This window comes from Cherax quadricarinatus, chromosome 79 (genome assembly GCF_038502225.1).
Source record: "Cherax quadricarinatus isolate ZL_2023a chromosome 79, ASM3850222v1, whole genome shotgun sequence".
Lineage (NCBI taxonomy): Eukaryota > Metazoa > Arthropoda > Malacostraca > Decapoda > Parastacidae > Cherax > Cherax quadricarinatus.
The window spans coordinates 16,294,573-16,311,672 of NC_091370.1; the positions used below are offsets into that span (position 1 = coordinate 16,294,573).

General features: G+C 38.5%; 1 protein-coding gene across 3 annotated transcripts in view; it reads right to left on the reverse strand.

The window, feature by feature from the left end:
• Nucleotides 1–17,100, reverse strand: part of LOC128702661 (glutamic acid-rich protein) — a 65,510-nt gene that overhangs the window by 9,528 nt on the left and 38,882 nt on the right. The window contains exons 9-12 of one of the 3 annotated variants that reach the window (XM_053797013.2): nt 3,502–3,561; nt 1,522–1,646; nt 745–816; nt 126–205 (exon numbers count right to left, since the gene is read on the reverse strand). In XM_053797013.2, coding sequence (XP_053652988.1) covers nt 126–205; nt 745–816; nt 1,522–1,646; nt 3,502–3,561 — 337 coding nt within the window. The remainder of the gene's footprint in view (nt 1–125; nt 206–744; nt 817–1,521; nt 1,647–3,501; nt 3,562–17,100) is intronic. The other 2 variants (XM_053797015.2, XM_053797014.2) reach the window with 2 other exon arrangements.

The window sequence follows — 17,100 nt, forward strand, 5'->3', positions numbered from 1 at the left end:
ATAAAGGTATTCAGGGAAACTGGTTAGATGGACTTGAGTCCTGGAGGTGAAAAGTACAGTGCCTGTACTCTGAATGCAAGCACTGTATTTCCCATTTATTAATCACAGCTACTGTAATGCCTTACCATTCTGGTGCTTCCAGTTTTTTTTTTGCCGATGCTTCCTGAGCTTTTTCCATGAATTCTTTGAAAGTCGGCCATTTTGTCTTAGGAAAAAATTTAATTGGAAAGTAAATAAACTTAGATTAAATGTAAAATATAACAGTAATATCAAAGTTATGCAAAATCCCTAATTTACATTAAAAATTAAATGTTTAAAAAGTGAATAGAATAATGGCACATCAAGCCTCCTTCTGTGAACACTCAAGCAAGTATTGGCCCCACTTTACTATAGTACATTCCTTTTGTATTCAATGATGAACCTCTTTCCTTAGACTCCTCAACATTCCAGCTATTTTTTTTTTGCCTCATTGTATGAGTCATTTTGTCTTTTACAGCCCCATCTGCAAATACATCCACTTCCAAGTACAGTATCTAAATGCATACAGTATCTAAATGCATACAGTATCTAAATGTGTACAGTATCTAAATGTATACACTTCCTGTATACTCTTCTCTAATTTGACATCCAATCTTTCATTACCTAAACTTTTTATAACTCTTGTTATCTTGCTCTTTTCTGTGTTTTCTTATAAAATTATTATCTTCACTAGACTATACCACGAGTTATTATAATGGGTCTTACCTGTTTCTTCTGCGGTTCAACCGTCGATTATTCCTTTGTTTCTCCTGGTTCAATTGCTGGTGAACTTTACGTCTGAGTAATTGAAGTAAAACTTTTATCTCATAGAAAGATCATATTTAGAAACATTATACATACGTATTCAGAAATATTCTGTACTGCTAAAGAATACATAATTTATCAAACAGACAGCAGCTTCCATTACCCCCTCTACTCCAGACAACTAACATTAGTATGAAGAACAAATAGGCACAATACCATGACCAGAACAATACACAAATAACCCACACAAAGGAGAAAGCTTATGATGACATTTCAGTCTGCTTGGACCATTGACAAGTAACATTAGCCTTGCAGTCCTTGCCATGAAAGCTATTAAAGAATTCACTAGGGCATTCTATCTCACCAGGAACTGAGCCACAGTGAGGGTTTGCAGCATCCCATGTGAGGGATACAGTTGGGTTTATATGAACATAAATTACCATGTAAGGGATACAGTAATCTTTATAGGAACATAAATAACCATGCGAGGGATACAAACATGTCTATAGGAACATAAATAATCGTGTGTCCAAATCATGTGTGCACATGAGTGAGTGTGAGTGAGAAAGATGCAAAATTTCCAATTCAAACCTGTAAGTAATGTTTACAAAAATAATATGTGAGAATTCTTGTGAATAACTCTCATCAAAGGTCTCTGAATGGGACAACTTATCCCATCTCACTGAAAAATTATTTTTATTCTAAAAGATAAAAAACAGTTCATGGGACGTGAAATACCTGCCAGCTTGCCGAATCCTTTGCCGGTTCTCTTGCATCCTCCTCTTCCTCTCTAGGCGTCTTGCCTCCTTCCTTGCCTTTCTATTTTTCTGCCTTCTTCCCATCTTCACACTGCCAGGTACACTCTGATAATACAAAAAAGATAACTATTAATACTAAAGATCCAATTCACTATTTCACATTTTTTTACTTTCACAATATGATGAGATTCTACCAGTAATGTAATTTAGTAGATACAATATTTTATGTGATCAGATGAAATATAAATAAAAGTCTATTTTATATAATGGGAATGAAAGAACTCTTGTTGGAACTTAAAAATTGCATACTACTTTCTAAATGCTGAACAAATAGGTTCTGTTTTAGCCTTACAGTATTCCATGTACTGCTCCCACAACTACTACTACTACTACTATTGCCATAACCATTATTACTATCTATTCAAATACTACTGTACTATTACTATGCCCTGAGTGGTCCATGGCCATCTGATTATCCTCAATGTTTTTGTGACCTAACATGTGTTCCTTTGACCAAAGTCATTCCTTATATTGTCTCCATGTACCAGTACTCCAGGCAAGTAAGATTTACACACTGCTTCTCCAACCTGTTCTTAGAGGGCGGTATGTTTTGCACTTACAACATCAGTGATCAGTGTATTCCAGTGATTTATAAACAAAAAAAATTGTGCACATTTGCACTGCACCTCATGCCTAGAGTTTTTAAATTATTTTTCATCATTGAATCACTCTGTCGTCAAAACAGCACTTCACATTTGAGCATATCAAATTTGTTTAGAAACTTGAAAGGTATGAATAAGATCTAGCAGTTTTTGTTTTCTAAGAAATAGAGTAGATAACGCACTCTGAGTTTCTCTTCATGGGGTTTGTTTCCTAAAGGGAGGAAGGAAGAAGGGGATATGGGAAGTAAGAATGAGGGATATATGTACTACCACTACTACTAAGTAGCAAAAATATTAAAATTGATACAATTTACAATAGAGAGGTAGCAAAATATTATAAGTAGGACAGTTTACAATAGTATAATTTTGAGTGTGTATTAGTGAAGGTACGAGTTCTGTTGCCCTTCTCCACACTCTCCCCAGTTTATCTTCATCTTGTATATAAATTGAGAAACAAAACTGTACAGTATATTCAAGGTGAGGTCTGACAAGTGATTTATTGTCTTTATTGTCTCTGGTATTTTGTACTTGAAATGTCTACCAAAGAAACCATAATATATTATTTGAATATTCAAATAGATAGCCAGTAAGAATACTGCCTCATTCAGGGATGGGGGAAATTCAACATGGCTTAAAGTAGTGAAAAGTCCAGTGGTGCCTGGCACTCGGCAGGAGGGTTGAGGTGTATTTTTGTGTCCATCCTCCTCCAGGGTCTCCTTATGACAATGGTGTAGGGGAAGAGAACATCATAGCCCAAGAGTGTGCCTGGCTAGTGGGACAGGTGGTTTTTAATGAATGTGCTGTTGGGGTGTGAGCAAAGGAACATTCATGAAGGGATTCAGGGAAATTTGTTAGCAAGACCTAAATCCTAGAGACAGGAAGAGCAGTGCCTGTGTGATGAAAAAAGAGGCAGAGATGAAACAGTCAGAGGGTAATCTGAATTGTCATGTCAGCACACTTCTGACAAGACAGTAACTGAATGAATGATGGTGAATGTGTTTCCTCTTTTGGGTCACCCTACCTTGGTGGAAGACAGCTGTTGTGGTAAAAAAAAAATGGTAATGAGCTATAGGTAATGTGTATATCATTGGGCCAGATTAGTACCACTGAGTCTTGGTCAGAGGGAAACATAATAGTTTGATGACCTATTATTACTATTAACTCAAATGTTAATGTTCCTCAAGTTACACCTTTGTAAACTATAATGCTTTATAAATTTACCAACATATGGTCCTCAGTTATTTTGGTAAAACTCTGCAGATTTAAACTAGAAAAAATTGAAGACCAAGCATACATACATCGTCATCCTCATTTCCATTGTCTCTCACCCAGCTGCTTAAGATGTCTTGCTCATCCACCTGCAGACCCCAACACTCATTAGGCAATATGTAATGTTATAACTAACTGATACACGAAATAAAAAAATGGCCTATTTGATGTAAATAATAACTGTCATTATGTATAAGCACTAAAGAATTTATATGCTCTAGTAAAGGAATGTACTGTATAGGCATTTGCATGTAGTGTAAATGCAAGTTTGAGTAAGAGTATTTACAACTATTATTATATTTTTCCTTATGATTTACTGTCTTTTGTTTTTAAATTTATCATATTTGACCTTAAAACTTTCCAAATTTTATGGCACACACACCACCTTGTAAACTAGTTCATCAGTTCTGGAATGAGGGCAGCAGATGAGGTGCCAGTAGGTAGATGAAATGCCCCACTTCAGCCTATTGTCTAGGCCATATACACTGAGCAGTCAAGCTAGAACAAGTCTGCTGCCATCTGTTGCAATGGGTACTCTGAGGGTGGAGTGATGAGCAGTGGATTCTGGTTCTGAGAGAGAGATAATGTTCATTTGTTTCTCATGTTGATCGATGGTACTGTGTACTATGAGTTGGCCTCTGACCCAGGCAAGAACAATACCCCTCATTACAATAAAATATACAATATTAACAGGCTGATGAATTATACACATGTGAAACACCTGGGTATCTTTATTTTCAAGATTTTTTGCCAACCAGTGGATTTTCAATTCAATACAGATATTACATACGAAAGAGAAAAAGATGAAGTGATCAGTCCCTCAGCCTTGAAGGTTTTCAATTACCCTAATCCTGATGAAGAACAATACCTACCGAGCCCAGTGATACACTGTATTGCGTAAACTTCGGTGAGGTAAGGGGTCCAGAAATGCATAACTACTTCAGTCACCAAATATGCAACATACAGTTAATAAGCTGAGTAAAGTCAATGAAAAGTATTTAGTGTCATAAGTCAAATAATAATTTTCTTTTTTATGTGGGATGCAATTGTGCAAATCTAGGTCACTCTACATACTGGTATTCTACATGGGGTTAGAGCCATCTGGTGTCAAAGTTATTCTGGAATTATCATATGCTCACACCCTTGCTTGAATGTGTACATCAACAGCATTTTCTCAATAACCCACACAAGTTCATCCCAGGAATGGTTATGTTTGGAGCACTAGGGGCTAGAACATCCACCAGGGTTGTGTGAATGCATTAGACTGGAGTGAGTGGAGACAAGTGTGAGTAAAGTAACATTTATGAAGTGATTCAGGGAAACCAGTTAACTGGACTTGAATCCTGGAGATCCACAGTACAGTGTTTGCAGTGTCTTTATTCCTGAGGGGTAAGGATATTACAGTTTGAAAGACTGTGATATTTGAATACTTCTGGCAAGACACTGACTGAATAAATAACACTGAATACATTTCCTCTTTTTTTTTGGGGGGGGGGGTGTCACCCTGCACCAATGGGAGAGGACTGGTGTGTTAAAAAAAAGATTATTGGAATTGTCCACTTTAAATAAAATAAATGAATACACATATTCTTTTCCCAAAATGGGTTGAAGCAGGGCACCCTGCTTACAGGCTCTGACCCTCTTTACTAACAGGGTCAGCCTTTTTTTTTGGGAAATTCAAGCACATACTATCTGCTCCTCCATAAGGTCTATATACAGTAATTGCTATCATTTCAATCTGTTCACTTCTGGTAAGACAGCTATTGAATGATGGTGTCTCCTCCTTTGAACCACCCTGCAATAGATGTACTGAATGGGATGGTGCTGATCTGAAGATGAGTTGTTTAATAGGTTTTTTGGCCTCTAGATGTTGCATACAATTTTTTGACAATCAGTGACAAGACAGTGATGGAGTGAATAATGATGAAAGTTTTTCTTTTTTGGGCCACCCTGCCTTGGTGGGAGTCTGCCGATGTGTTAATAAATTAAAATAAACTTATTAGTTAAAAACAAAAAAGGCTAGTTTGAAAGGTCTCCTCTTATAATTCTCTTTCAAACAATGGCACAATTTTTCATACTTTCCAAGTATCTGCTAGATTATCTTCCTTTGGTAAAGTCCCCAAAATATGCGAGTGTTTATGTGAAGTTTTCAAGAAGCTATTAAATATCAGAATACAATATTGTTAGTGTTGCCATCACCACTGTTATACAAACACACTGTGGAAGTCCTGAGTATATGTGGTACAGGTGGCAGCCTAGGATGCCACCTGGTAGCAAGGGGTGACATACCATGCTTGGTTTTTCTTTTTTCTCAGACCCCAGTGCTTCGGCTTTAAGGTAAAAACCACATTTAAGGGTAATTAGACCCTCAGAGTAAAATTTAGGGTAAGCCAAAATTTTCAAAATCTTTAATGAGTATTCTGTTATTACTGATCTATGATTTGTTTGTAGTTTTTGTTTCACAATAACCTGCTCGTAGTTGATGTTTACATTAATAAACAAAAGAGGTGTTCTATGCTTTAAAGACAGTGTGTTCAGTGTGTTTTATTTCTGCAGAGGTTATGCTCTGGGTGGAGTGGGAGGTGCTGTTGATGGTGGGAAAGGGCACCTTCGAACGATCTCACCTGAGGCACAAAACATGCCATGCATATATAACTGATATTACTGCACCTACTACTACTTCTATTCAGTGGCATAGCAGAGTTCTAACATCATGGGAATTGAACACTTATTACAATAAAAAGGCTCTGCTTACTATCTTAAACATAGCTTATTTTATGGTAGTAATTGCTGTTTTGTGCATCTTTCATCAACATTCTTAATTGTAAAATGAAATGATCACTAATAGTTAACAATTCCATCATTTAAAAACATGAAAAAGGCCTATATGTATTCTTGTAGTGGTAAAACTAAGTCACTTTCAAAAGTGTTGTGATGTTTGACATCATTTGGATGAACACTTTCTATCATTTATAGCTCTGTAGCTCTCATTGCTGTATAATCCTCCAGGTTTAGTGCTTCCCCCTTGATTATAATAATAATAATGTAGCTCTCATTATCCAAGTTCTTCTGTATAGAGCATTATAGGAAAAACAAAACTGTATGTTTTGAATATAAATTAGCACAATATATAATTGGGAATGCTACAGTAAACAAAAAGGGCAAATAAAACATTTAATATGCTCAGGGAAAACAACCACTCTCCCTGCTTCCTACAGCTACACCACTGCTACTACTATTACTAATACTACTACTGCTGCTGCTATTATTAAAATACTATTACAGCCAAATAACATTAATACTGTACATCAATCTGTTCTAGTTATAACATTGTTTATGTTCATATAATGATACTGTAGACTAAAACATTAATTACTCATAAAATATATACATCACATACAGTTGGCTGTCAATTAACATGGTCGTTACATTTTGGAAAAATGGCTCGATTAAAAAATTGTGTAAAATGAACTGAAGAACTTATGAGAAAAACATGGTTACATTCCTCACACAACCTAACAAAAAGCCTAACAAATTTTTTTTTTGTCTTGAAATTACCAATGACAATGATAATAATGAAACTGTAGGTGGATGCAACATATGGTATATGTGATGATATAATTATAACTACAAAGGTTTTATATATATGTATCTTTATATGTGAATGCTTCTAAACTGTTGTATTCTGAGCACCTCTGCAAAAACAGTGAAAATGTGTGAGTGTGGTGAAAGTGTTGAATGATGATGAAAGTATTTTCTTTTTAGGGATTTTCTTTCTTTTTTGGGTCACCCTGCCTCGGTGGGAGACGGCTGACTTGTTGAAAAAAAAAAAAATATATATATATTCTTTTCTTTCAACACGCCGGCCGCATCCCACCGAGGCAGGGTGGCCCAAAAGGAAAAACGAAAGTTTCTCCTTTTACATTTAGTAATATATACAGGAGAAGAGGTTACTAGCCCCTTGCTCCCGGCATTTTAGTCGCCTCTTACAACACGCATGGCTTACGGAGGAAGAATTCTGTTCCACTTCCCCATGGAGATAAGAGGAAATAAACAAGAATAAGAACTAGAAAGAAAATAGAAGAAAACCCAGAGGGGTGTGTATATATGTGCTTGTACATGTATGTGTAGTGTGACCTAAGTGTAAGTAGAAGTAGCAAGACGTACCTGAAATCTTGCATGTTCATGAGACAGAAAAAAGGACACCAGCAATCCTACCATCATGTAAAACAATTACAGGCTTTCGTTTTACACTCACTTGGCAGGACGGTAGTACCTCCCTGGGTGGTTGCTGTCTACCAACCTACTACCTCAATATATATATATATATATATATATATATATATATATATATATTTTTCCAACAAGTCGGCCATCTCCCACCGAGGCAGGGTGACCCAAAAAAGAAAGAAAATCCCCAAAAAGAAAATACTTTCATCATCATTCAACACTTTCACCACACTCACACATTATCACTGCTTTTGCAGAGGTGCTCAGAATACAACAGTCTAGAAGCATACACATATAAAGATACACAACATATCCCTCCAAACTGCCAATATCCCAAACCCCTCCTTTAAAGTGCAGGCATTGTACTTCCCATTTCCAGGACTCAAGTCCGACTATATGAAAATAACCGGTTTCCCTGAATCCCTTCACTAAATATTACCCTGCTCACACTCCAACAGATCATCAGGTCCCAAGTACCATTCGTCTCCATTCACTCCTATCTAACAAGCTCACGCATGCTTTCTGGAAGTCCAAGCCCCTAGCCCACAAAACCTCCTTTACCCCCTCTCTCCAACCCTTTTGAGGACGACCCCTACCCCGCCTTCCTTCCCCTATAGATTTATATGCTTTCCATGTCATTCTACTTTGATCCATTCTCTCTAAATGACCAAACCACCTCAACAACCCCTCTTCTGCCCTCTGACTAATACTTTTATTAACTCCACACCTTCTCCTAATTTTCACACTCCGAATTTTCTGCATAATATTTACACCACACATTGCCCTTAAACAGGACATCTCCACTGCCTCCAACCGTCTCCTCGCTGCTGCATTTACCACCCAAGCTTCACATCCATATAAGAGTGTTGGTACTACTATACTTTCATACATTCCCTTCTTTGCCTCCATAGATAACGTTTTTTGACTCCACATATACCTCAACGCACCACTCAACTTTTTTCCCTCATCAGTTCTATGATTAACCTCATCCTTCATAAATCCATCTGCCGACACGTCAACTCCCAAGTATCTGAAAACATTCACTTCTTCCATACTCCTCCTCCCCAATTTGATATCCAATTTTTCTTTATCTAAATCATTTGATACCCTCATCACCTTACTCTTTTCTATGTTCACTTTCAACTTTCTACCTTTACACACATTCTCAAACTTATCCACTAACCTTTGCAATTTTTCTTTAGAATCTCCCATAAGCACAGTATCATCAGCAAAAAGTAACTGTGTCAATTCCCATTTTGAATTTGATTCCCCATAATTTAATCCCACCCCTCTCCCGAACACCCTAGCATTTACTTCTTTTACAACCCCATCTATAAATATATTAAACAACCATGGTGACATTACACATCCCTGTCTAAGACCTACTTTTACCGGGAAGTATTCTCCCTCTCTTCTACATACCCTAACCTGAGCCTCACTATCCTCATAAAAGCTCTTTACAGCATTTAGTAACTTACCACCTATTCCATAAACTTGCAACATCTGCCACATTGCTCCTCTATCCACTATCATATGCCTTTTCTAAATCCATAAATGCAATAAAAACTTCCCTACCTTTATCTAAATACTGTTCACATATATGCTTCAATGTAAACACTTGATCTACACATCCCCTACCCACTCTGAAGCCTCCTTGCTCATCCACAATTCTACATTCTGTCTTACCTCTAATTCTTTCAATTATAACTCTACCGTATACTTTTCCTGGTATACTCAGTAAACTTATTCCTCTATAACAGGGATATCTTGCTACTCCTACTTACACTTTGGTCACACTTCACAGACACGCACATGCATATATATATATACATACATCTAGGTTTTTCTCCTTTTTCTAAATAGCTCTTGTTCTTTTTTATTTCTTCTATTGTCCATGGGGAAGTGGAAAAGAATCTTTCCTCCGTAAGCCATGCGTGTCGTATGAGGCGACTAAAATGCCGGGAGCAATGGGCTAGTAACCCCTTCTCCTGTATACAATTACTAAAAAAGAGAAGAAGAAAAACTTTATAAAACTGGGTTGCTTAAATGTGCGTGGATGTAGTGCGGATGACAAGAAACAGATGATTGCTGATGTTATGAATGAAAAGAAGTTGGATGTCCTGGCCCTAAGCGAAACAAAGCTGAAGGGGGTAGGAGAGTTTCAGTGGGGGGAAATAAATGGGATTAAATCTGGAGTATCTGAGAGAGTTAGAGCAAAGGAAGGGGTAGCAGTAATGTTAAATGATCAGTTATGGAAGGAGAAAAGAGAATATGAATGTGTAAATTCAAGAATTATGTGGATTAAAGTAAAGGTTGGATGCGAGAAGTGGGTCATAATAAGCGTGTATGCACCTGGAGAAGAGAGGAATGCAGAGGAGAGAGAGAGATTTTGGGAGATGTTAAGTGAATGTATAGGAGCCTTTGAACCAAGTGAGAGAGTAATTGTGGTAGGGGACTTGAATGCTAAAGTAGGAGAAACTTTTAGAGAGGGTGTGGTAGGTAAGTTTGGGGTGCCAGGTGTAAATGATAATGGGAGCCCTTTGATTGAACTTTGTATAGAAAGGGGTTTAGTTATAGGTAATACATATTTTAAGAAAAAGAGGATAAATAAGTATACACGATATGATGTAGGGCGAAATGACAGTAGTTTGTTGGATTATGTATTGGTAGATAAAAGACTGTTGAGTAGACTTCAGGATGTACATGTTTATAGAGGGGCCACAGATATATCAGATCACTTTCTAGTTGTAGCTACACTGAGAGTAAAAGGTAGATGGGATACAAGGAGAATAGAAGCATCAGGGAAGAGAGAGGTGAAGGTTTATAAACTAAAAGAGGAGGCAGTTAGGGTAAGATATAAACAGCTATTGGAGGATAGATGGGCGAATGAGAGCATAGGCAATGGGGTCGAAGAGGTATGGGGTAGGTTTAAAAATGTAGTGTTAGAGTGTTCAGCAGAAGTTTGTGGTTACAGGAAAGTGGGTGCAGGAGGGAAGAGGAGCGATTGGTGGAATGATGATGTAAAGAGAGTAGTAAGGGAGAAAAAGTTAGCATATGAGAAGTTTTTACAAAGTAGAAGTGATGCAAGGAGGGAAGAGTATATGGAGAAAAAGAGAGAAGTTAAGAGAGTGGTGAAGCAATGTAAAAAGAGAGCAAATGAGAGAGTGGGTGAGATGTTATCAACAAATTTTGTTGAAAATAAGAAAAAGTTTTGGAGTGAGATTAACAAGTTAAGAAAGCCTAGAGAACAAATGGATTTGTCAGTTAAAAATAGGAGAGGAGAGTTATTAAATGGAGAGTTAGAGGTATTGGGAAGATGGAAGGAATATTTTGAGGAATTGTTAAATGTTGATGAAGATAGGGAAGCTGTGATTTCGTGTATAGGGCAAGGAGGAATAACATCTTGTAGGAGTGAGGAAGAGCCAGTTGTGAGTGTGGGGGAAGTTCGTGAGGCAGTAGGTAAAATGAAAGGGGGTAAGGCAGCCGGGATTGATGGAATAAAGATAGAAATGTTAAAAGCAGGTGGGGATATAGTTTTGGAGTGGTTGGTGCAATTATTTAATAAATGTATGGAAGAGGGTAAGGTACCTAGGGATTGGCAGAGAGCATGCATAGTTCCTTTGTATAAAGGCAAAGGGGATAAAAGAGAGTGCAAAAATTATAGGGGGATAAGTCTGTTGAGTGTACCTGGTAAAGTGTATGGTAGAGTTATAATTGAAAGAATTAAGAGTAAGACGGAGAATAGGATAGCAGATGAACAAGGAGGCTTTAGGAAAGGTAGGGGGTGTGTGGACCAGGTGTTTACAGTGAAACATATAAGTGAACAGTATTTAGATAAGGCTAAAGAGGTCTTTGTGGCATTTATGGATTTGGAAAAGGCGTATGACAGGGTGGATAGGGGGGCAATGTGGCAGATGTTGCAAGTGTATGGTGTAGGAGGTAGGTTACTGAAAGCAGTGAAGAGTTTTTACGAGGATAGTGAGGCTCAAGTTAGAGTATGTAGGAAAGAGGGAAATTTTTTCCCAGTAAAAGTAGGCCTTAGACAAGGATGTGTGATGTCACCGTGGTTGTTTAATATATTTATAGATGGGGTTGTAAGAGAAGTAAATGCGAGGGTCTTGGCAAGAGGCGTGGAGTTAAAAGATAAAGAACCACACACAAAGTGGGAGTTGTCACAGCTGCTCTTTGCTGATGACACTGTGCTCTTGGGAGATTCTGAAGAGAAGTTGCAGAGATTGGTGGATGAATTTGGTAGGGTGTGCAAAAGAAGAAAATTAAAGGTGAATACAGGAAAGAGTAAGGTTATGAGGATAACAAAAAGATTAGGTGATGAAAGATTGAATATCAGATTGGAGGGAGAGAGTATGGAGGAGGTGAACGTATTCAGATATTTGGGAGTGGACGTGTCAGCGGATGGGTCTATGAAAGATGAGGTGAATCATAGAATTGATGAGGGAAAAAGAGTGAGTGGTGCACTTAGGAGTCTGTGGAGACAAAGAACTTTGTCCTTGGAGGCAAAGAGGGGAATGTATGAGAGTATAGTTTTACCAACGCTCTTATATGGGTGTGAAGCGTGGGTGATGAATGTTGCAGCGAGGAGAAGGCTGGAGGCAGTGGAGATGTCGTGTCTGAGGGCAATGTGTGGTGTGAATATAATGCAGAGAATTCGTAGTTTGGAAGTTAGGAGGAGGTGCGGGATTACCAAAACTGTTGTCCAGAGGGCTGAGGAAGGGTTGTTGAGGTGGTTCGGACATGTAGAGAGAATGGAGCGAAACAGAATGACTTCAAGAGTGTATCAGTCTGTAGTGGAAGGAAGGCGGGGTAGGGGTCGGCCTAGGAAGGGTTGGAGGGAGGGGGTAAAGGAGGTTTTGTGTGCGAGGGGCTTGGACTTCCAGCAGGCATGCGTGAGCGTGTTTGATAGGAGTGAATGGAGACAAATGGTTTTTAATACTTGACGTGCTGTTGGAGTGTGAGCAAAGTAACATTTATGAAGGGATTCAGGGAAACCGGCAGGCCGGACTTGAGTCCTGGAGATGGGAAGTACAGTGCCTGCACTCTGAAGGAGGGGTGTTAATGTTGCAGTTTAAAAACTGTAGTGTAAAGCACCCTTCTGGCAAGACAGTGATGGAGTGAATGATGGTGAAAGTTTTTCTTTTTCGGGCCACCCTGCCTTGGTGGGAATCGGCCGGTGTGATAATAATAAAAATAATTTTTACAATCTCTTTTGTCCCCTTTCCCTTTATATAAAGGGACTATACATGCTCTCCGTCAATCCCTAGGTACCTTCCCCTCTTTCATACATTTATTAAACAAAAGTACCAACCACTCCAACACTATATCTCCCCCTGCTTTTAACATTTCTGTCATGATCCCATCAGTTCCAGCTGCTTTACCCCCTTTCATTCTACGTAATGCCTCACGTACCTCCACCACACTTACATTCTGCTCTTCTTCACTCCTAAAAGATGGTATACCTCCCTGGCCAATGCATGAAATTACCGCCTCCCTTTCTTCCTCAACATTTAAAAGTTCCTCAAAATATTCTCGCCATCTACCTAATACCTCCCTCTCCCCATCTACTAACTCCCCTACTCTGTTTTTAACGGACAAATCCATACTTTCCCTAGGCTTTCTTAACTTGTTTAACTCACTCCAAAATTTTTTCTTATTTTCATTAAAATTTCTTGACAGTGCCTCTCCCACTCTTTCATCTGCTCTCCTTTTGCACTCTCTCACCACTCTCTTCACCTTTCTTTTACTCTCCATATACTCTGCTCTTCTTATAACACTTCTGTTTTGTAAAAACCTCTCGTAAGCTACCTTTTTCTCTTTTATCACACCCTTTACTTCATCATTCCACCAATCACTCCTCTTTCCTCCTGCCCCCACCCTCCTATAACCACAAACTTCTGCCCCACATTCTAATACTGCATTTTTAAAACTATTCCAACCCTCTTCAACCCCCCCACTACTCATCTTTGCACTAGCCCACCTTTCTGCCAATAGTCGCTTATATCTCGCCCGAACTTCCTCCTCCCTTAGTTTATACACTTTCACCTCCCTCTTACTTGTTGTTGCCACCTTCCTCTTTTCCCATCTACCTCTTACTCTAACTGTAGCTACAACTAAATAATGATCTGATATATCAGTTGCCCCTCTATAAACATGTACATCCTGGAGCCTACCCATCAACCTTTTATCCACCAATACATAATCTAACAAACTACTTTCATTACGTGCTACATCATACCTTGTATATTTATTTATCCTCTTTTTCATAAAATATGTATTACTTATTACCAAATTTCTTTCTACACATAGCTCAATTAAAGGCTCCCCATTTACATTTACCCCTGGCACCCCAAATTTACCTACTACTCCCTCCATAACATTTTTACCCACTTTAGCATTGAAATCCCCAACCACCATTACTCTCACACTTGATTCAAAACTCCCCACGCATTCACTCAACATTTCCCAGAATCTCTCTCTCTCCTCTACACTTCTCTCTTCTCCAGGTGCATACACGCTTACTATAACCCACTTTTCACATCCAATCTTTATTTTACTCCACATAATCCTTGAATTTATGCATTTGTAGTCCCTCTTTTCCTGCCATAGCTTATCCTTCAACATTATTGCTACTCCTTCTTTAGCTCTAACTCTATTTGAAACCCCTGACCTAATCCCATTGATTCCTCTCCATTGAAACTCTCCCACCCCCTTTAGCTTTGTTTCACTTAAAGCCAGGACATCCAGTTTCTTCTCATTCATAACATCCACAATCATCTCTTTCTTATCATTTGCACAACATACACGCACATTCAGACTTCCCACTTTGACAATTTTCTTCTTCTTATTCTTTTTAGTAATCTTTACAGGAAAAGGGGTTACTAGCCCATTGTTCCCGGCAGTTTAGTTGACTTTTACAACACGCATGGCTTACGGAGGAAAGATTCTTATTCCACTTCCTCATGGATATAAAAGGAAAAGTAATAAGACCAAGAACTATTAAGATAAAATCAAAGAAAACTCAGATGAGTGTGTATAAATAAACGTGTACATGTATGTGTAGTGTGACCTAAGTGTAAGTAGAAGTAGCAAGACGTACCTGCAATCTTGCATATTTATGAGACAGACAAAAGACACCAGCAATCCTACCATCATGTAAAACAATTACAGGCTTTCGTTTTACACTCACTTGGCAGGACGGTAGTACCTCCCTGGGTGGTTGCTGTCTACCAACCTACTACCTATTATACATATATACATATATACATATATATATATATACATATATATATATATATATATATATATATATATATATATATATTTTTTTTTTTTTTTTTTTTTTTTAAACAAGTCGGCCGTCTCCCACCGAGGCAGGGTGACCCAAAAAAGAAAGAAAATCCCCAAAAAGAAAATACTTTCATCATCATTCAACACTTTCACCACACTTGCACATTATCACTGTTTTTGCAGAGGTGCTCAGAATACAACAGTCTAGAAGCATACACATATAAAGATACACAACATATCCCTCCAAACTGCCAATATCCCAAACCCCTCCTTTAAAGTGCAGGCATTGTACTTCCCATTTCCAGGACTCAAGTCCGACTATATAAAAATAACCGGTTTCCCTGAATCCCTTCACTAAATATTACCCTGCTCACACTCCAACAGATCGACAGGTCCCAAGTACCATTCGTCTCCATTCACTCCTATCTAACACGCTCACGCACGCTTGCTGGAAGTCCAAGCCCCTTACCCACAAAACCTCCTTTACCCCCTCTCTCCAACCCTTTCGAGGACGACCCCTACCCCGCCTTCCTTCCCCTATAGATTTATATGCTTTCCATGTCATTCTACTTTGATCCATTCTCTCTAAATGACCAAACCACCTCAACAACCCCTCTTCTGCCCTCTGACTAATACTTTTATTAACTCCACACCTTCTCCTAATTTTCACACTCCGAATTTTCTGCATAATATTTACACCACACATTGCCCTTAAACAGGACATCTCCACTGCCTCCAACCGTCTCCTCGCTGCTGCATTTACCACCCAAGCTTCACACCCATATAAGAGTGTTGGTACTACTATACTTTCATACATTCCCTTCTTTGCCTCCATAGATAACGTTTTTTGACTCCACATATACCTCAACGCACCACTCACCTTTTTTCCCTCATCAATTCTATGATTAACCTCATCCTTCATAAATCCATCCGCCGACACGTCAACTCCCAAGTATCTGAAAACATTCACTTCTTCCATACTCCTCCTCCCCAATTTGATATCCAATTTTTCTTTATCTAAATCATTTGACACCCTCATCACCTTACTCTTTTCTATGTTCACTTTCAACTTTCTACCTTTACACACATTCCCAAACGCATCCACTAACCTTTGCAATTTTTCTTTAGAATCTCCCATAAGCACAGCATCATCAGCAAAAAGTAACTGTCAATTCCCATTTTGAATTTGATTCCCCATAATTTAATCCCACCCCTCTCCCAAACACCCTAGCATTTACTTCCTTTACAACCCCATCTATAAATATATTAAACAACCATGGTGACATTACACATCCCTGTCTAAGACCTACTTTTACCGGGAAGTAGTCTCCCTCTCTTCTACACACCCTAACCTGAGCCTCACTATCCTCATAAAAACTCTTTACAGCATTTAATAACTTACCACCTATTCCATATACTTGCAACATCTGCCACATTGCTCCTCTATCCACTCTATCATATGCCTTTTCTAAATCCATAAATGCAATAAAAACTTCCCTATCTTTATCTAAATACTGTTCACATATATGCTTCAATGTAAACACCTGATCTACACATCCCCTACCCACTCTAAAACCTCCTTGCTCATCCGCAATCCTACATTCTGTCTTACCTCTAATTCTTTCAATTATAACCCTACCGTACACTTTTCCTGGTATACTCAGTAAGCTTATTCCTCTATAATTTTTACAGTCTCTTTTGTCCCCTTTCCCTTTATATAAAGGGACTATACATGCTCTCTGCCAATCCCTAGGTACCTTCCCCTCTTTCATACATTTATTAAACAAAAGTACCAACCACTCCAACACTATATCCCCCCCTGCTTTTAACATTTCTGTCATGATCCCATCAGTTCCAGCTGCTTTACCCCCTTTCATTTTACGTAATGCCTCACGTACCTCCCCCACACTTACATTCTGCTCTTCTTCACTCCTAAAAGATGGTATACCTCCCTGACCAGTGCATGAAATTACTGCCTCTGTTTCTTCCTTAACATTTAAAAGTTCCTCAAAATATTCTCGCCATCTACCCAATACCTCCATCTCCCCATCTACTAACTCCCCTACTCTGTTTTTAACTGACAAATCCATATTTTC